General features: G+C 42.5%; 1 protein-coding gene across 1 annotated transcript in view; it reads left to right on the top strand.

The window, feature by feature from the left end:
• The window catches only part of LOC120541917 (vascular endothelial growth factor C-like), a 70724-nt gene extending 50875 nt beyond the window's left edge, over positions 1–19849 (top strand). The window contains exons 5-7 of the mRNA XM_039773896.1: positions 7021–7124; positions 11760–12099; positions 18842–19849. Of these exons, the coding sequence (XP_039629830.1) occupies positions 7021–7124; positions 11760–12099; positions 18842–18956 (559 nt within the window). The 3' untranslated portion in view covers positions 18957–19849. The remainder of the gene's footprint in view (positions 1–7020; positions 7125–11759; positions 12100–18841) is intronic.
• The last annotated feature ends 959 nt before the right edge of the window (positions 19850–20808 follow it).

Below are 20808 nucleotides of genomic sequence, written 5' to 3'. Positions count from 1 at the left end.
GATAAAAGAGGAGTCCAGGTGAGGCATTATTAAGGTATATTGCCAACTGTGGAGGACGAGAGGAGGGCTTCTGCCTCCTCCAGACCGCGAGGGGGCATCCGTCCTGGTTATGTTGGGGGCCGCGGGTAGAGGGCTTGGAAGCCCAGCCCTGTAGGGACCCGTGGGCACCGCCTGGCGGCGCCCCAGTGCCTATTTATCCCGAAAGCCCGGCACTTCCGCCACACCAGGAAGTGCCGGGGGAAGACGACAGGGGACACCCGGACGGCTTCCGGGTGCGCAGGCGGCACTTCTGCCACACAGGGGTGTGGCCAACTCTAATTGCCGGGAGGCAGCTGGAACCCATCCGGGTTCCCATAAGAGGGGCCGTCTCCCTCCAGTCATGGGTGGATGTCGGGAGGTAGCGAGACAGAGCTGGGGAGAGGACTGGAGGTGGCCAGGAAGAGAAGGCACAGAGACTGTGAGCCCTGGACTTTGGGGGAATAGGTGCAAGAGGCACTGGGGTTGATGCACTACAAACTTGTAAATATTGTAAATAAACGGTGTGTTGGGTGAACTTAAGATGTCCGTCTGTGTGTGTCTGGGTCAGCTTTCACACAACGTAAGCATGAAGGAGCATCAATAGTATTACTTGGTGCACTTCTGTTGAATAATTAGTTGGCTGAAAGTCTTCAAAGTCTTCAATGTGCGGCAATTCTCATAATGGCCATCATTTTTGTCTTCATTCTCTCCTCCTCTGCCACCTCCAGCATGTCCAGATTTCAACCCATAACTGAGCCTATATGCTGTACATATTGTATCTGTTACCGTCAATGTGTGAAATAAAGCATTGTGTAGAATGGCTAGGAAATCTATAAAATGATGAAAATGGGACGTCAAAATATGAAACGATCAAAAAAAAAATATGAAACAATTAAAATTTCAAACGTTTCCTAGGAATTCTATGCAATTCCAAAAGGCAAACTGACAAAGAATAAAACAGTTCCACTAGTGACCAATGTTTCTTCTAATTATTTTCATAGGTGCGCTGTATAATTATGCAATTTTGCAAAATATTTTATGACAAAATTAAATATTTGCAATATCTATGTTCTATCAGTAGTTAATACTAGTTTGTCAGCTGATTTCATAATTTACCTAAATAGTATTTGTCATTCTGTATAATGCCTAGGAATTCTCTACAATCTCTAGGGAAAGTCTATAGCATATTAAAGTGTAGCGGTGCTACTGGGGAATGAAACTTCAACTCCCAACAGTCCCTGCAGTGACTCTGACTGGTCATCTGCTGAGGGTGCAGGGGCTGCTGGGGACAAGGAGGCGGAGCCAGTTCTACAGAGGGGGAAGTCTTTTGTGTTTTGTGTCTGGAGTTGCCTGTCTGTTTGCCTTCCCGTTTTTCTACCTATGGATTCTTGTCTTGTCCCGGATTCTCTCCTGTTTTGGGAGTATGGACTGTCTGGTGTCTTCCTGCTGACTGTCTGAGGATTTCTTGTTGCCCCACGAAGAAAGGAATGCTCCTGATCCCATTCACACGTCATCATCTCATCAGGAAATACTGTTAGAACTTACCTTTACATTCACATACAGCGTGATGATCATTTCATGTGTTGCCATTTTCATGGACTTTATAGTGTGTGGTTGTTGTTAGTGGTTTGTTATGGTTGAATTTGTGTTTATTGTAAGTTGCCATAAGGGGAATTGGTGTGGGATCATTGTATTTTGCATATATTTAATTTATTATTGTTTAATCCATCCCTCCATTATCCAACCTGCTATATCCTAACTAAAGGGTCACAGGGGTCTGCTGGAGCCAATCCCAGCCAACAAAGGGCGCAAGGCAGGAAACAAACCCCGGGCAGGGCTCCAGCCCACCACAGTGCTATTATTGTTGAATACATTTTTTAATTTCTGTTTTATTAGCAGTTGCTTTTTTGTCTCTGTGAGGTAGTGTGTGTGAGTCGGGCCAAGGCTGGGTGTGTTTCTGGGATCCCCACAGAAAAAATAAATAAATCATCGTCATAACGACGGTGTGAATCTTAGCTGGGTTTTTTAGTCCGCTACACAGACATTTCACGCTTTGCCTAAAAACGTCACGCATTCCATAGATTTCCTAGGCATTTTACACAACACCTTCTTTTCAAACGTTGCCACTAACATATCTACGCAATTCATGTCAATTTGAGAACCCTATCAGTAGAGAGTGAACTAACCCTAACAATGGATTTAAAAGAAATTGTTTCTAAGTTCATAAAGATAAAGTTATAAAAATCAGTTTGGGATTTCAGTGATCTGTATTTTAAGAATTGCATCAGTCTCTCTTTTTTTCAAATTGATATCCTGTTTATAAAATGAGACTGTCATCAAGCAGTTAATCTATATATTATGTATTATTGATGTACCATAAATTCTCACTATCCATGGATTCTATTCCCACGGTTTCACTTATTATAAGATGGGCAAGATTGAGTCGTGATAAAAAAAATACAATCTAAGAAAGACAGCCTTATTTTATATCTCAGCCAGAGTTTTGTCTCTTGTTTTGTCCTTTTTGCTCTATGCAGAGCCAGTTTTTTATATTAATGGTTCTTTTATTAATTATGTGCTGCATTTTCGTCCAAGAAGTGAGGCCACCTGCCAACCACTACCAAGAACTATCCTCCACCCTGTAAATCTGGAGGGTCTCCCACCCTTTCTGGTGGTCCAATATGAACACACTGTGGAGATGCTGAGTTCTGCCTTTTTCTGTGCTTGTTGTGAATTATTGGATTTCTGACTTGAATTCTTGTTTTGGGACGTTGTTTACATTGGATTGCCTTATTGTTTTAGACAACTCCATTTTGTGTCATTGTGCTCCATGTAGTGTCATTGGTATTGAACAGTTTTGTTTTATTTTGCTGAATAATAAATCTTTTGGGCAGCATGGTGGCGCAGTGGGTAGCATTGCTGCCTCGCAGTTAGGAGACCCGGGTTCGCTTCCCAGGTCCTCCCTGTGTGGAGTTTGCATGTTCACCCCGTGTCTGCGTGGGTTTCCTCCTGGTGCCCCAGTTTCCTCCCACGGTCCAAAGACATGCAGGTTAGGTGCATTGGTGATTCTAAATTGTCCCTAGTGTGTGCTTGGTGTGTGTGTGCCCTGTGGTTGGCTGGCACCCTGCCCTGGGTTTGTTTCCTGCCTTGTTGGCTGGGATTGGCTCCAGCAGACACCCGTGACCCTGTAGTTAGGATATAGCTGGTTAGGGGATGGATGGAATAAATCTTTTATTGCAGGGCCGCAGTGGCTGCAGGTTTTTGTTCCAACCCAGTTGCTTAATTAGAAGCACCAATAACAGATCTCATCGTCAGTTCATTATTAAATCATAGATATTTTTTCTTTCTAATGATGCATGTATCATCCAAGTCATTTGAAGCCTAAAAACGAATGAGTAAATTTAAAGTTCTTCACTTTCTCTTCAGTTTCCTTCTGAGTACTTAATTAAACCAAATAGTGAATGACAAATACACACGGGTGGAAATGGAGATAAGCTCGATGGAGAACTGCTGTCATTTGCATCTTATTGCTAATAAGGAGCAGTTAAAACAAAGAATACAGCTGTTTATGGCTAAAATAAGCAATTAAGTGCTCAAAATCTTAACAAGCAAGACAACTAAAATGAAGTATTAAAATGTCATTTCAGCAAAGCAATAAGAGCTTCATCAGCAATGAATAGTTTTCCATGAAGCAACTGGGCTGAAACCAAAACCTGAAGCCACTATGGCCCTCCAGCGCCGACGTTGCTCAGCCCTGATTTAAAGGGTCTGAGTTTTAAATAGCAAATAACTTAAATGAAGTTAATTAGTAGCAAAAAGTAGCCAGAGATTAAGAAAATGGTTTGAATGAAAACCCGTAGCCACTGTGGCTCTCCAGGATCGGAGTTAGGCACCCCTGGTTTAATGTATAAAGATCCTACAAGGCTCCTTTTGTGTCTAGCTGGGGTTTTTGCTTTGGGACTCCTAGTTCACGACCCCTAAGGGTTAACAGGCTGGGTCAGTAAAGGCAAAAGGAGAGGAAAAGTGGATGAAGAAAAATGAACAGGGACATACCGTTGTAACGGCCGACCCCTTATTCCCAGCCGGCAGCTACACCTCCAAGACCTGTGGCCTGGATAATTTACTGAGAAGCCTTTCCTGTCAAGCCGTACTCCTACACAGATAAACTTTCCCCACAATCGACGGTTTGTAATGCAAAGACACAATAGGCAGAATGTAAAATTAAACAGGAATAAATGTATTAAATGAGACAAGACACGCCACAAGACAAAAGCACACCCAATTATTCCTCCACCCCAACAAACCCAAAGCAACACCGAAAATATATATACAAATCCCCTCCCTTGTCCACGTAACATATAACACACACCACACAAACGACAAATGACTAGCAAACAGAATGATCGTGAACTTGAGTCCGAACGTGAATAAATGTCCTGAATACGGGTACTGATTAGCGGCAATTGTAGTGTTTGTATTTCCCGGCGTTTGGAACAACCTCACCGTGATTCCTCGGCGTGTGGCGAATGATGATTCGACCCCGGGGTCTTTAGCGGCAAGCAGGTTGAAAGCCAGTCCGGATGAATGAAAAACAAACTGGATCAAAGCGCAATGAAAATGAATCGGCCGGCAGGCAGGCAGGTTGTATTCGTGAATGCGGTATTGGTTCTCCTCCTTCTCTCTCTCTCTCTCTCTCCCTTCGTCTCCTTCTTTTCTCCTTAAATAGTCAGTGACGGCAGTAATTGATTGATCTGACACACAGGTGCTTTCCAGATTAGCGGTTGTGAACTCCTCCCATCATCCGTCCTCCTTTACGGGGACAACATTAACTGATACACATACACACAGTCAATGGGACAATGAAACGAGACACGCACAGAACTGACATTTAAACACTAACTATGTGGCACCGCTACACCGTAGAACATCCACGAGATATAAACGTTGCCAGTGATGGCACTTCATACAGATAGTAGTGTCGCTGAAGCCAGACGTATACCATATAGGTTTGGAGACAACCCATGAGTGAATTTTGCTTAAAACTTGGTGGGACCATTTCAATGGCTCTCTGAGTGTCGCATTCCTAAACCAATCCCATGCCTCATGAAAGTGGCACTCAAAGTAGGGGTGGGATTTTGAACTACAAACAGCAGAAGTGCTCTCATTAACCTGATCCAAAAAAGACCAAGCGTTTGATTACAACACAATCTGTACAGCCAAAAAGACTCCTAAAAAGACCCCCATTAAACATACGTGTGTTGTGTTTGTGTGGAAAGCATGTTAAAAATAAACATAAACAAATGCAAGAGAAAAGCATTTCTGTGGTATCAGGTTATTTATTGGCATTCACTGGCATCAAACGTGAACAATACCTTGTGGCAGGTGCTGTTTATGCTCTCTGTTGTTCAACATTACAGCGATAGTGTTGGAGTCCATGTAAGCCTGAAAGAATTGGCCGCTATATGCATGAAAATATGAAGTGCGAAATATGCATTTGAAGTAAATGGTGCATCATACTCCGTCAAAAGGGAATGTCGTTAAGAGAGCTGATAATGAAGAGTCACAGGAGGTGCAGAATTCAGGACTCAAAACACCGGAATCAATAAATCTGCCTAACGACGCCAAGTAAATGCACAGATGATGCTGCACAACATCCACCTTCAGACTGCACGACTAAACAAATAACTGAAGAAATTAACATTACTGTCTAACAGGAAATGCAAACATGCCACAACAAAATAGCCAGTGTTTAAACACGTTGTGTATCCATAATCAGTAGTCAATAGTCGAAATGACAAAATGATATCATAGCAGGCAGAAGAATGTCTCAAACACATCTGAAAGGTTGCCGGTTCGAGTCCCCATTACTGCCAGAAGAGATTCTGCTCAAGAGCCAGTTTCTGTAGCCGAGGATCAGACCGCCTTCGGTCACCACCCAACTCACACTGCACCCAACCTCCTTGGCCCCTCCCATAGGTGGTGAGCCCATGGGGAGGAGGACCCACGTTACCTCTTCGGGCTGTGCCCGGCTGAGCCCATGGGTGCAGGCCCGGCCACCAGGCGCTCGCCATCGAGCCCCACCTCCAGGCCTGGCTCCAGAGGGGGGCCCTGGTGACCCACGTCCGGGCAAGGGAAAACGTCGTCCAAGGTTTTTATTCTTCATCAGAGGTTTATTGAACCGCTCTTTGTCTCATCCCTCACCAAGGACCAGTTTGCCTTGGGTGGCCCTACCAGGGGCATAACGCCCCAGGCAACATAGCTCCTAGGATCATTGGGACACGCAAACCCCTCCACCACGATAAGGTGACGGTTCAAGGAGGAGTAGAGCTGGAAGAAGTGGCCGGGGAGAGGGAAGTCTGGGCCTCTCTGCTTAAGCTGCTGCCCACGCGACCTGACCTCGGATAAGCGGAAGAGGATGGATGGATGGATGGATGAGATTCTGCTCTGCTGGGCCCTTGAGCAAGGCCCTTAAACTGCAGTTTCTCCAGGGACGCTGTACAATGGCTGACCCTGTGCTCTGACCCCAAGGGCTGTGCGAAAACAAACAAATTCTTAATACAAGAAATTGTATAAGGCAAAATAAAGAACAAAAAACCCTGCATCCAAGTAGCTCTCTCTACTGTTGCAGAGTTCCATAAAACATACAAATTAATTACTAAGATACCTTGTGCTACTGAGCTCATGAATGGATAACAGCAATTTTCAGCTTTTTATTTTCTCTCAGCATCAAGTCTTTTGTTCAGTGAAACCCTGGCAGCGGTTTAAAACACATGGACTAGAGAAACTGGGGGCACAAGTGTTTTAGGAAGAAGCCCTGTGAGTGGAGCCTTTGCAGCACAGGATTTTGCCACAGTTAACTACAACTTTTTTAAAGGATTGTACCCAGATGTGCGTTCTTGTTTAAGAATCAAATCTGGCCCCGCAAAACTATACAGATAGAACATCTCCATTAGTTCTGTTGTGTAAGACTCTGTACGTCTCTGTCTTTCTCTCTTTTCCTAGGTGCAGTGAGACGGATGCGTCCTGCCCTGACGGTCAGCTTTGGGATACTAGTGTCTGTAAGTGTGTGTCAGATGGTGAACCTGCCTTGCCAGCTATGAAAACAGGTGAGTGTGGCTTCTGCTACTGCTCTGTACTCATGCTGTCCACTACAGGCAGTCCTATGGTATCTGTGGCTGATCACTTTGCTGTCACACCCCCACGAACGGTACAGTATAGCTGCCCCATATTATCCTTCCTTCCCACTCCTTACCCCTTCTGAGTTGCTCAAGATCAAATACAGTTGATGTCATACACTTAGGATGAATTATTTCAAACTCACTTTATAACCAACTCCACAGATTTTATATTAACAAATTATAAAGCGAGTGTAATGGGCTAGAATTCAGTATTCTAAAGAAAATGACATTTCTGTGTGTTGCTTAGTGTAATTTGATTACGTATCTCATCCACACACAATGTGGTGATAACAGAACTGTCTGCTTCCTTTGAAAATTAGTGAGTTCTGGTTTCTAATCAAGTACTTTCTGGCAGCTGGCCACAATACCATTGTTGAACCAAAGTAAATGCGTTTACACCATTTGTTCTAGAGGCGGAAATTGGCTTGCACCATTGTTTCACTGATTGCCATGCTGATCTATGCAGAAACTGAAGAATTTATATATTTCTGGTAAAAGGAGAATAAAGCAGAACAGAGAAGTATGGTCTGAGACTCGGGACTGCGGCCTGTTTCTTTTATGCTTTTCACCATATTGCTGTGGCTATACCCTGTAGCTACAGTGGCTTGTACCTGGTCCATTTCCCCTAGACTGTGAGGCCGATAACACGGGCATATTGTTTAAGATGTCTACTTTGTGCAGGGAAACAGTAATATCTTCCAACAATGTTCACAGAGTATTTACATTTTCTTGATGATATCACAATTCCCGTGGATCACATGTTTACATTCACTTTGTTAATATATGGTTGCATTGCCTTTAAATTGTTTAACTTGAGCCAAACATTTTAGGTATCCTTCCACAAGCTTCTTACAAAAAGCTGCTGGAATTTTGGCCCATTCCTCCAGACAGAACTGCTGTAACTGGTACAGGTTCATAGGCCTCCTTGCTCATACACGCTTTTTCAGTTCTGCCCACAAGTTTTCAATCCCATTGAGGTCAGGGCTTTGTGATGGCTACTCCAATACTTTGACCTTGTTGTCCTTAAGCCATTTTGCCACAACATTGGAGGTCTGCTTGCGGTCCTTGTCCATTTGGAAGACCCACTGAGAGACTGAGCTTCATCTTCCTTGCTGAGCTCTTGAAATGTTGCTGCAGTACATCTCTATCATTTTCCTTTCTCATGAAGCCATCTATTTTGTAGAGTGCACCTGTCCCTCATGCAGCAAAGCACCCCCACAACGTGATGCTCCCACCCCAATGCTTTATGGTTGGGATGGTGTTCTTTGGCTTGCAAGCCTCCCCATTTTTCCTCCAAACATAACAATGTTCATTAAGGCCAAACATTTCGATCTTGGATTCATCAGACCAAGAGGATGCTTCTCCAGAAGGTAAGATCTTTGTCCTCATGTGTCATAAGAGAATTATTTAACAGATTTAGATCGTGTTTTTTTCTATAATTTGCTTGAACATTCCGGTTGATTTTGCAACTTCTCTGATTGCACTAAGTATCATAATTTTGCTTGCAGGAGTGATTTATTTGTGTTAATCCAAGAGACAGGCTGTGGGCTAAGGGGAAGGTGAAGCGTGACATCTGGAGTGGGGTGCTAGGCAGGGCCCTCCTCACTCATGCGCCAGCCTCCGTTCAAATCAGTTTACCTCTGGCAATATTTTGGAGAGCTCCTTGCCTCCGCTTAGCTAGTGATACCTGTTTGTATATTGTTTTTTAAACTTGACATCTAGTAGCTGATATAAATTCATATAAATAATGAACAACACACAAGAGCAGCCCTGTTACCACATATTCCTGCAACCCCCCCACAATGCAGGTAGAGAGGCACAGTTGTATGCTTTTTCCAAATCTACAAAACACATGTAGACTGGGCTATCATACTTCCATGCACCCTTCAGCAACTGTGCCGGTGAGAAGAGCTGGTCTACTCTTCCATGGCTAGGATGGAATCTACGTTGTTCCTTCTATATTTTTGGCTCAATCATTTGACAGATTCTTCCCTCCAGCATCCTTGTAAATACCTTACCTGGGAGGGTGAGGACTATGAACCCTCTGGCCCCCTTTCTCAAATATGGGGACTCCCACACCATTTTGCCTTCCCAAGGGTTCTTTACCTGCCTTCCGTGCAACATTGAATAGATGCGTTAACCACACTATCCCAACAATTTCCAGTGTTTTCAACATCTCCACTCGGATTTCATCCCACCCCAGCTGCCTTACTACCACAGTGACTTCGCCAATGGTGATGGGATCCCCTCCATTGCACGTATCCAATGTTGCTTCCTGATAGAAGGGCATGCCCACTATGTTGAGGAGTTCCATCCACAGATGTACAATTTCTCCTGAGAAGTTCAGCACCTTCCCATACCTACTTAACACAGTCTGGGCAAGGTCACACCTTCCTCTCCTGAGGTATCAAACTGATGGCCAGAACAACCTTAAGGCCACCTGATAGTCTTTCTACATGGCCTCTCCAAACTCCTCCTATGCTTGTTCTTTTGCTTCCACAACCACTTTTGCAGCAGTCTTCTTAGCCTGTTGGTACCTCTCAACAGAGTTAGGAGATCCCACAAACAGCACTTCCCTGAAGGTCACCTTCTTCAGTCTAACAGGTTCCCCCACCTCTGGTTTCCTCCATCAGATCCTTGGGTTACTTCTGTGAGCTGTCTTAACCACTTTAAGAGCACAGCTTTTAACAACAATAACAACATTTATTTATATAGCAGATTTTCATACAAGGGTGGCATGTGGCGCAGTGGTAGTGCTGCTGCCTCGCCTGCGTGGAGTTTGCATGTTCTCCCCGTGTCTTTGTGGGTTTCCTCCGGGTGCTCCGGTTTTCTCCCACAGTCCAAAGACATGCAAGTTAGGTGGATTGGCAATTCTAAATTGGCCCTAGTGTGTGCTTGGTGTGTGGGCGTGTGTGTGTCCTGAACCGGGATTGGTTCCTGCCTTGTGCCCTGTGTTGGCTGGGATTGGCTCCAGCAGACCCCCGTGACCCTGTGTTCAGATTCAGCGGGTTGGAAAATGGATGGATGGATTTTCATACAAAAAGTAGCTCAAAGTGTTTTACATAATGAAGAATAGAAAAATAAAAGAAATAGTAAGAAAATAAAATAAGTCAACATTAATTAACATAGAATAAGTGTAAGGTCCGATGGCCAGGGTGGACAGAAAAAACAAAAAAAAAAAAAACACACCTGTCTTGAGCAGGGTCTACTCGGAATCAAGGTCCCTGATCTCACTCATGCCGAATCAATCGTGCTTCAATTAAATCCATTGAGAATTGGTCTGCCTTGGCTTAGTCAACTAGAACCTAGTTGTCAAAGTCCCAATGAGATTCTCTTCAGGCTGACAGCTTCCCTCATCTCTGGTTTCCTCCACTGGGTCCTCAGGTTACCATCATGAGATGACTTGACCACTTTAAGACCACAGCTTTTAGCAGCCATTTCCACAACTGAGGTCATGAGCAGGGTGCATTCAGACTCAAAGTCCCTGACCTCACCTCATGCCGAATCAATCATGCCTCAGGAAAATACACTGAGAATTGATCAGCTTTGGATCAGACAACTACAACCTGGTTGGCTGGGTCCCATTGAGATTGTTCTTTACATTCTTCTAGCCTGCTTGAGCAGTGGGATTAGTTCCCTATTAAGGCGCTTTTCCACTGCATAGTACGGCACGACACGGTTCAGTTCAGCTCACTTTTGGGGGGTTTTCCACTGGGAACAGTACCTGGTCCTTTTTTTAGTACCACCTCAACCGAGGTTCCAAGTGCACCGAACCGTTACCAAAACGTGACTTGTAAACTCAGCTGGTCACTGATTGGCCTGAGAAAATCGTCATTACTGCGTCACTGAACTTGCGACACGAGACACAACAGACCCGCTAGATTTTTAGCACGGCCAGCGAAGGTTCGGACGCACCATTTTGTTTTAACCAAAAATGGCTGTTTCGTGGTCTATTGAGGAAGTACAGACGTTCCTCTCGTTGGTAGCCGAGGAGCGGATCCAGCGAGAGCTGGATGTGGCGACGCGGAATGAAAAAGTTTTTCAGGAGGTCGCTAAGCTCTTGGGCGCACATTGCTACCATCGGACTTACAAACAGTGTAGGGACAAGTTAAAAAAAAATGAAGAGCGAGCAGTAGAGGCAGCGCAACTATAACGACACGTGAATAATCCCGCCCACTCTAAAGCGGTACTAAACTGCAGTCGAAACGCAAACTGAGCCGAACCAAGCTGAGCTGTACTGAACCGTGCTGTGCCATACTATGCAGTGGAAAAGCGCCATTAGTTCCCCACTATTGCTTTTTCCCCTTTTACCTATACATCAGTCTTCAGTGTTTTTTTGCTCCTAGGTTCTAACTAGTGGGATTGGGTATGGTTGTCAGAGGCAGGGAAGGTTGGGGTGGCAGGAGTGCCAAATGGTCACTGTCCTCTTCTTAACTGACTTGCCTTCATATTTATTGTTTCATTAGAAAATGATCACAAAAATAGATGTGGATCCTGACTTCTTGTACCATCATCAATTAATTCTGACACTACACACATGATGTACCTTTCCCTTTCCTGCAGGTATCAAGAACACACTCGGGTATAACTTCTGTGGGCACAATATGATATTTGATGAAGAGAACTGCGAGTGTGTATGTGAAAATGGAGTGACACAAGCCATGTGCGAAGGCCGGCAACGACACTTTGACGAGTCCTTGTGCAAGTGTGTGTGCCTGGAGACTCCAGGACCCGAAGGCTGCCCAGCGGGTCAGAGATGGGATGAGGAAAATTGCGAGTGTGTCTGCAGGAGCAGCTGTCCAAAGGGTTGGAAATCCAATGCAGAGACGTGTCAGTGTGAGTGTCAAGAAAACAGTGACAGCTGTAGGTTACAAGGGAAGAAATTCAACCACAAAAACTGCAGGTACGTTCCACCACACTTGGACTTTAGAAGGAGCAGAAACATTTAACATGAATAAATCAATGTTTCAGTAGATGATACAAAGTTTTTCATTTTTATTCTGAATTTTTTTTTATAAAAAAACATGGTCACAAACAGTCATGAGGCGTTATAGCGTTTTTCATCTTCACAGTGTAATTTCACTGTGATGGAAGTTGAGTATCATCCATTGTTGGAGATGGACACCTGAGATAGTTCTATGCTACCATCCATGCTGTCTTTTTGTTTTCATTTTTTAGATTTATCAATATTTGAGATATTCTCTATTCTAACAATTCTGGAACAGTGGTAAGAAAGGGTATATGAACACTTTGGTTTTCCGAATTAATTGGTCATAAAATGTCACTTGATCTTCATCTAAGTTGCAAATATAGACAAAAGCAATTTTCTTACACTAATAACACACAAAAAATTATAATCTTCCATGTCTTTATTGAACACTCAAAGTGTGCTGTGGAAAAAGTAGCTGAACGTTTGAATTAAATAACTGTTTGATCCTTTTGTAGCAATAACTGCCAACATGAGTTTTTAGTAGCTGCACAACATTCAGGAGGAATTTTGGACCATTCTTTGTTACAGAAATATTTATTTGCTCTCTTGAGGTCATTCCACAGTATCTCCATTAGGTTGAGGTCTGGGCTCCAGCTGGCTGGATTGTCTTTTTTTGAAGCCATTTTGTCAAATTGGGGTAAGATTTTAGGGTTAGGGGAACAACATGCTGGACAGGGTGGCCTTGGCTCACTAAATCCCAGTTAATTATTAAATATATTTATATTTTGACTTGTCTCTCTAGTAATAAAGTTAAATAAATAAAACCTAATTAACTAAGGTACACCACCAGGAAAAGGTACAAAAAAATTTCAAAGGCAGGCAATCAAAATTTTAAAGTTTAAAAATTAAAATGAGAGTAACAACAAAGGATAATAATATATATTTTTTTCACTGGCCCTAAAATATGAAAATTAATAAATAATAAAATATCTAACAATGAATATTTGATCCCAAAAGTAAAATCTTAACATCAGGGCCCATAATTCTAAGGGTTAGGATAAGGGTAAGGGTTAGGAATATCTATTAAAAATCTTTTTAGGATTAGGGTACTAGTATTACATTTTAACTTCAGGGAACCTATCCCATAGTGGTTCGGCTTCAGCATGGTTGCACCGACACCCTGCCATTATTCTGTAGGATTCCTTGATAAGCTTGGGAAATCACGTTCCTCTCAATTAATGGCAAACCACCCAGGCCCCAAATCATGTTGCTTCCTCCACCATACTTTGCCTTTGGGATGGTGTTTTCCTGCTGGTATGCCCTTACATACTACTGCGTATTCTCCCTGAGCAATTCAACTTTAATTCCATCAGTCCACAAAACGTTTTTCCTAATAGCACTGTGGAGTATCAAGATGATCTTTGGTAAGCTTCGGGCATGCAGTGATTTTTTTTTTGTGGAGAGCAGTGCCTTCCTCCTTGCTGTCTTGCTACGGACACCATGCCTTTGTCAAGCATTTAGCTGATAATCCTGGGGTTCCTTTTAACATTACAGAGCATTCTGCATTGTGCCCTTCAAGTCAATCTTGATAGTGTGGCCACTTCTAACGAGAGCAGCCACAGCACTAAGTCATCTCCATTTATATACAGTGTGGACACTAGGGGTCGCTGTTGCCCCTTAAACCCAGCAGACACACATGCACGACACAGGGTAAAAGCACCAAGAAGATATTTTAAAATTATTTTCTTCCTTTCCGGTGCCTCCAAAGCACTACAGCCACAATAAACACACAACTCAGCAACAAACACAATATTCTCTCTCCTCCACAAATCCCAGCAAGCGTTGTCCATCTCCTCCCGACTCAGGCTCGGCTTGGGTTCCTATCAGTCCTTTAAACAGTCTATGACCCAGAAGTGCTTCTGTCCTTCTGACCAAAGTGAATGGCTGGCACTTCCAGGTCTAATAAAGAACCGGGATTTTCTTCAGCCTGGAAGTACCTATAGGGAAAGAATACGTTCCCAGGTCCTTTGACAACTCCTCCTGGTGGCACCCAGCAGGGCTGTGTGTCCAAACTCCATGTCCCATAGATAGTGCCCTGCAGGAATCCGGGGTACCACTGCAGTCCAGGTGAGCTGCCATCTAGCATCTTGGGGAAGGCAGTATCCTAGAAAGGCTGCCTTCCCCCGTCCTTCCATCTTAGGGGTGTGCCAGCCGTCTCTTACAACAGGTTGTCTAATGGTGGACTGATGACTATCTAAACTCATTTAAATGATTTTGTAACAAATCCACCATTCTTGATTGTATACCTTCTGAGATCTGTTTTTTGCAAGGAGTCCTTCATATCAGCGGATGTTTCTTGTGTTTAGCAAACTCAAATGTTTTGAGTCTTTTTGTATTTGTCAAAGAAGCTCTAAACTACACCTCCAGTCTTGATTCATTGAATGGACTCCATGTTTGCTAACACCAGACTCCAGTTAGCGTCTGCTTAAGTCTTCAGCCTAGGGGTTGATGTAATTTTTCCAACCTATGCCTGTGAATGATTTATTCAATATGTTCAAGAACAATGCAATACTTTATACGTTATCAGTTAAAAAAGATTGCACTTGTTTATTTTTGTAACTTAGATGAAGATCAGACAATCTTTTAAGATAAATTATACATATGTAAATGAGGTTATTTCTAAAGGGTTCAGACTTTTTCTTGCCATTGAAGAACTTCTGAAAGCAGAGGGAAAGTAAAGAAAAGAGTTTTAAAGAACTGTTAAAGAGGATGGAATGTCGATTGATTCTGAAATTGATTCAGCCAACCCCTCATTTATTTACATAGTGTGTCTTCTGTTAAGACCACCAGCACACTTAAAAAACAAATTTTAACATGACCCTGCCAGGCAATATATCTGATTATGTCTTTCATTTTTGAACACTTGCATAAGAGACTTTGCATAACAATAATCAATTATTATGGAATTATAACTGCACTCTTCAAATGCTCCAACTATTTTTAAAGCACTTTATTTTCATTTTTACTAGCTGTCCCCTGCAGTTCCGCCCACATAGTGGTGAGACAGGACAAACTTTAAAAATCAATTAAAAAATAAAAATGTAATTCTGGCCAAGCAGGAGGTAGGTACAGTCCAATGTCAAACGTTGCCACTGTATCTGAATGTGTTCAGCTCTGATGGGAGAGCGCCCTCTGCATGGGGAGAAGAGCGGTTGACCGTGATATCTCTGGCAATGAGCAGGAACCCTCTAAAACACACATCGCTCTGATCTCTCTCCAAAACGTCAAACGGTCAGGTATCGCTAGCTAAGTGGAGGCAAAGCACACTGCAACACGTGGCAAGAGGTACAGCGACTCGAATGGAGGCTGGCATGTGACTGAGGAGGGCTTAGAAGCATACCACCTCGGCCCGCTGCATGTCTCTCAGATTTGCACAAATAAATTGGTGCCGCAAGCGAACTATGATACTTAGCTCGGTGAGAGAAATCACAAAATCAACTAGAATGTTCAAGCAAATTATAGAAAAAAACAGGTCTAAATTTGTTAAGTAGTTATCTCGTGAAAAAGGGACAGACATACAGACAGACGGACGTTGGATTACACTATATATATATACACACACACACACATAGCACTTAACGTTAGCAGTATTATAAAGAGCTTTACAGAGCAGCTATGGAAGCCATCTTGTATAACAAGTCTCATTGTAAATCCCGTCAGCTCCTCCACTTCAGGGGTTGCTACAGAAGATGATCCATCTCCATCTCTTCCTGTCTTTTACATCTTTTTCAGCCACACTGCATGCCTTCATGTCCTCCCTCAACACATTCATAAACCTCGTCTTTGGCTTTCCTCTTTTCCTCTTGCCTGACGGTTCCATCCTTAACATTCTTTTCTCTCCTCTGCATGTGCCCAAACCATCTCAATTCAGCCTCTCTGACTTGATCATCAATCTGTCTCACCTGTGTTGTCCCTCTGATATACTCATTCCTAATCCTGTCTAACCTCATTACTCTGAGCGAAAATCGTAACAGCTTCAACTCTGCCACTTCCAGCTCTGTCTCCTGGTCATTACCACCGCCTCCAATCCATGCAACATAGCTGGCCTCACTACTGTTTTATAGACGTTCCCTTTCATTCTTGCTGTTACTCTTCTATTACTAATCTTCTCCACCCAGTTCAACCTGCCTGCACTCTCTTCTTCACCTCTCTGCTGCACTCGCCATTGTTTCAGACTGTTGAACCCAAGTATTTAAATTTGTCTACTTGTCTACCTTCACCACCTCTTCTCCTTGCAGTCGCACCCTTCCACCACCTTCCCTCTCATTTACGCTTTTGTACTCCTACTGAACCACATTCCCCTTTTCTCCAGAGTGTAAAAGTGTTTGCAAAAGCTGTCACCAACGGCTTGAAAAAGCAAATGAAAGAAATAATTGCAGTGCCAGCATGGCATATTATGTTCACTTTTCGGCTGCCGGATCTGAATACCATCTTATAAATTAATTAATCTGTTCAACTGCTTGAGTCCTCCAGAAGACAACAATTCATTTTTCACTATGGCCATCGGCTCCATGCTTTAGCCACCATCTTCAGTCATCGGTTTGCTCAAGCTGTATTATGTAGAAAGAATGAGATGTTTCAAGCTGCAGCTTTTGATACCAACTTTCATGAACTCAGCAGTGGCCCCCCTTTTCTTAGAATTCAACTGGCATGTTTATTTTTTTTTTTTTTACTCCCAGTATGACCACCGCCTCGTATGTCACCAATGTTATGACCGAGTTCCTTTTTCAGTGAGACTCCTTTTAAGGCAGCATGGCAGGAGATAAATGGTGGATAACGTGATCATTTAAACTCGGGGTCAAAACAAAACAGCTGCTCAATTGCAACTTGTATTTTCCAAAGAGACCTTAAAAATGCAATAACTCACCATATTAGTGATTTCCAAGGCAACACCTACAACAGACGCACTTTCTAAAGCGACATGAATGTCCCTCAGTAAAACCGAGGGCCTTGACCCTACTGTCACCAAGAAGATGAAATGAGCCAAGCTGAAACTCTGTGCCAGGACAGTGACGTGCACAAGTGTGGGAAAAATCTGACAGCACAAAAATATTTAACTGGATATAAAAAGCAAGACAACTTAGCAATTTAGCAGAATACAAATTCTTGGTTCTTTTCTACAAGAATAATTTTATATCAATGCAATTGTCACTTTTAGATATTCATTAATGTCTAAGCTGTTTTCGTAGCTATACTGCCTTAGAACAGTCTGTCTGGAGCATGCGGATTTCAACATTACTCACCGTTACCAAGTGTGTTAAACCTGCTCATGAGATAGTGGTTTAAATTAGTATGCAACTTTGTTCCCGTTCTCCGACTCCAAGAAAAACACAACAACTGCACTTAATCTTTGTCTGCTGTTAGTTTGCAGCTCTGAGGAACACTACAATGGAGCTAAACCCAAAAGTTAGTCTGGTTATTGTAAATACGTACCAAGCGCAGATGAGCACTGAGCCTCTCGAAGCTCAGGGTGCACTTCAACTCACCCAAAGAGTTTTTACATCATGTTTTTTTGTATGAAAATGGTCAGGTGTACAATCAATTGACAGTAAAATGTTATCTGGGCTACATTTAAATCAAAATGTAGAAATGTCTAAGCAAAATTAATTCAACAGAGTGTACGTGCAGTCTACATCACGCTCATCACTGGCAACATGTCTGTTCCAAGGTGTCCGTCGCATGGACTAATAAAATGCATTGGATTTTCCATTCCAGGAGATAGTGTGTGCAAAATTCATAATAAAAATGATGGAAAGAGGAAATGTGAATAATATTGGAGCCCACTGTTCTTATCGGCTATTTGTAATTCATTTAGAAGTCGTTGCATTTATAAACCACTTTTTAAGACAGTCGAAGTGCTTTACACAAGGGGTGGGGAGCCTCTTCAACCACCACCAATCTGCAGTATCCACCAAGATAGTGCGATGGTGGCCATTTTGCACCAGTACGCTCTCCATACATTTGTTATTAGGTGGTGAAGGGGTGAACGAGATAGTTAGCTAGTGGGGAGGGTGATTAAGAGACCAGAGTGACCAGGTAGTGATGGGCATTTTGTCCAGAACATCGGGAAACACCCTACTCTTTGCACTCTATTTGACCACAGAGAGTCAGGACCTTGGTTTTACGTCTCATCCGAAGGACATCTCCATGTTTACAGCACAATGTCCCCGTCACTGCACTGTGGCATTGGGATCCACACACAGACCACAGGGTAAGCGACCCCTGCTGGCCTCACCAACATCTCTTCTAGCAGCATCCCAAGCTTTTCCTAGATGGTCTCTCATCAAAGAACTGGCCGGGCCTGAACAGGCTTAGCTTCAGGTGGATGACATCTTCTGAAGTGCCTGTTGTAGGGCTACTGGCAAATTTAGACCACTTTGCAGAGATGTGCTTTCACATTGACATTAAAGAGTCTTTTTGTTGATCATTGTTAAAAATCCAATGTGATTCAATGTTGTATAACAATAAAATGTAAAAAACTTTCAAGGGGTGGAGTCTGCATAAATGCTATACAGCAAACTTTCTTAGAGAATGAATTTGATTTTAAATTGTTCTGTTAGACCATAAACCTAAAATACTCTAAAACCAAAAAAGGTGAATATTTAGAAACAATTGGAAAATTAACTTGTTTTTCTTTTCTCTTCATTTTTCTCAGTTGTTATAGATTGCCCTGCCGAACTCCAAACAAAAAATGCAAGCCTGGGGATTATTTTAGCCACTATGTCTGTCAGTGCCTACCAGAATACATGAAGGTATACGAAGTTAACTGAATGGATTGTGGGTTTTCATCGACAAGCTAAGTAATTGTGAAAATTCTGAAACGACAGCAAAGACATGCCACCCAAGGACACTTGAAGAATGATGGCAGCGAAAAATTCAGACAGAAGGTGATTTGTTCCTTAGCTTATGACATTTGAGACAAAGCTCTTAATTATGATAACGATGTCTAGATTTGTCTTGGAAATAAAGAGGCTGTGCCTGTTAACTGCCAAGGATCCTATAATATTAAAGAGAGCAGTAACTCTTTCATAGCTAAATTATGCTGGACTCAAGAGGAATAGGACTTGCATTTATTGAGTTATGAAACATATGCCAACTGATCACCGGATTTTTACTGTATTTATTTACGAGACCTCATCTTCAGCTAAAACACAGAACCAAAGAATTTTAAATGATTACCTTCTGCCGAGAACTGACAGCAGCGATTCCAATAAGCACTGTATGGATACCCGCACATGGGATGCTGTTCATCTTTGTGACCAATAAAACAATGCTGGTTCATTTCTGAAATATTTGAAATATGATGGATAACCTGTCAAAGGATATTTGGAAAAGTGAAGAACAAAATTAATGTGGACACCGTTATATTTCATGTTAGAACACAAATACCAAAACAACATGTCAGGCCTGCATTAGTTCAATCAAAATGGCAGTCAAGTTCAAATACACTCATGGAGTTGGAAAACTCAAATAACAAATGCAACTCCGGTCTAATCTCAATGTATCCTCTCAGAATCATGCAAAGTGCCTTGACTAAGAGCACGACAGAATAAAATGTTCTTTACAGTCGACATAATTGTGTTTTATTATTGTAAATGTAATATATAAGATTATGTGTAAAATTCTAATAAAATGAGCAATTAAACTCACCGGCAAGAATAAAGTATTAACAAAAACTCTTTTCTTTTTCAGCGGTATACCATTAAGTGAATTTCCATCAGAACATGCATGTGCTGTCTGCGGAAAGTAATCAATGACATCAATGCAAATGGCATTTAACATTTCTCAGAAAAAGTAAAGGAATTATTTTATTAATTTTATGAAACCTCTTATTTTGACATAGGAGATCTTTGCTGGTGTGGAATATCTTCAGTTTTTGCACTGCAGACTGTTTATATTAAAACTTTAATTATTCTGCTCATATGGGAGGCACGGTGGCGCAGTGGTAGCGCTGCTGTCTCGCAGTTAGGAGACCTGGGTTCGCTTCCCAGGTTCTACCTGTGTGGTGTTTGCATGTTCTCCCCGTGTCTGCGTGGGTTTTTCCCACAGTCCAAAGACATGCAGGTTAGGTGGATTGGCGATTCTAAATTGGCCCTAATGTGTGCTTGGTGTGTGGGTGCGTTTGTGTGTGTCCTGCAGTGGGTTGGCACCCCGCCTGGGATTGGCTCCTGCCTTGTGCCCTGTGTTGGCTGGGATTGACCCTGTGTTTGGATTCAGTGGGTTGGAAAATTGATGGATGGATGGATATTAATAAAGTATCTATCTATCTATCTATTCTGCTCACACAGTACGTACCAGGATGAACTGAATTTACAGGTCTTCGATAACAGGCATTGCAAGTGTCCCTTTGTATTGTACCAGAAATGCATACATTTCGTCCAGTAGTTTTCTCTTCCAATTATTTTATGATGTGGGAATGGGAAATTAGTAGAGATGCCACAGAACCTGTTTTATTTAATGTATATCCTGGGAACAGATGGATGGCTTAGGGCTAAGAATTACAGAATTAGGTTACAGCTTGAGAAAGTGTGGATGTACTTAAAAGATCAAACACTTTGATCAGAGTCATTCATCATCAGAACAAGATAGTCAATCAAATGTGTGCAATGTCACATGTCCTGC

This window comes from Polypterus senegalus, chromosome 13 (genome assembly GCF_016835505.1).
Source record: "Polypterus senegalus isolate Bchr_013 chromosome 13, ASM1683550v1, whole genome shotgun sequence".
Taxonomy (NCBI): Eukaryota; Metazoa; Chordata; class Cladistia; order Polypteriformes; family Polypteridae; genus Polypterus; species Polypterus senegalus.
This window is presented reverse-complemented; position numbering and strand designations above follow the sequence as displayed.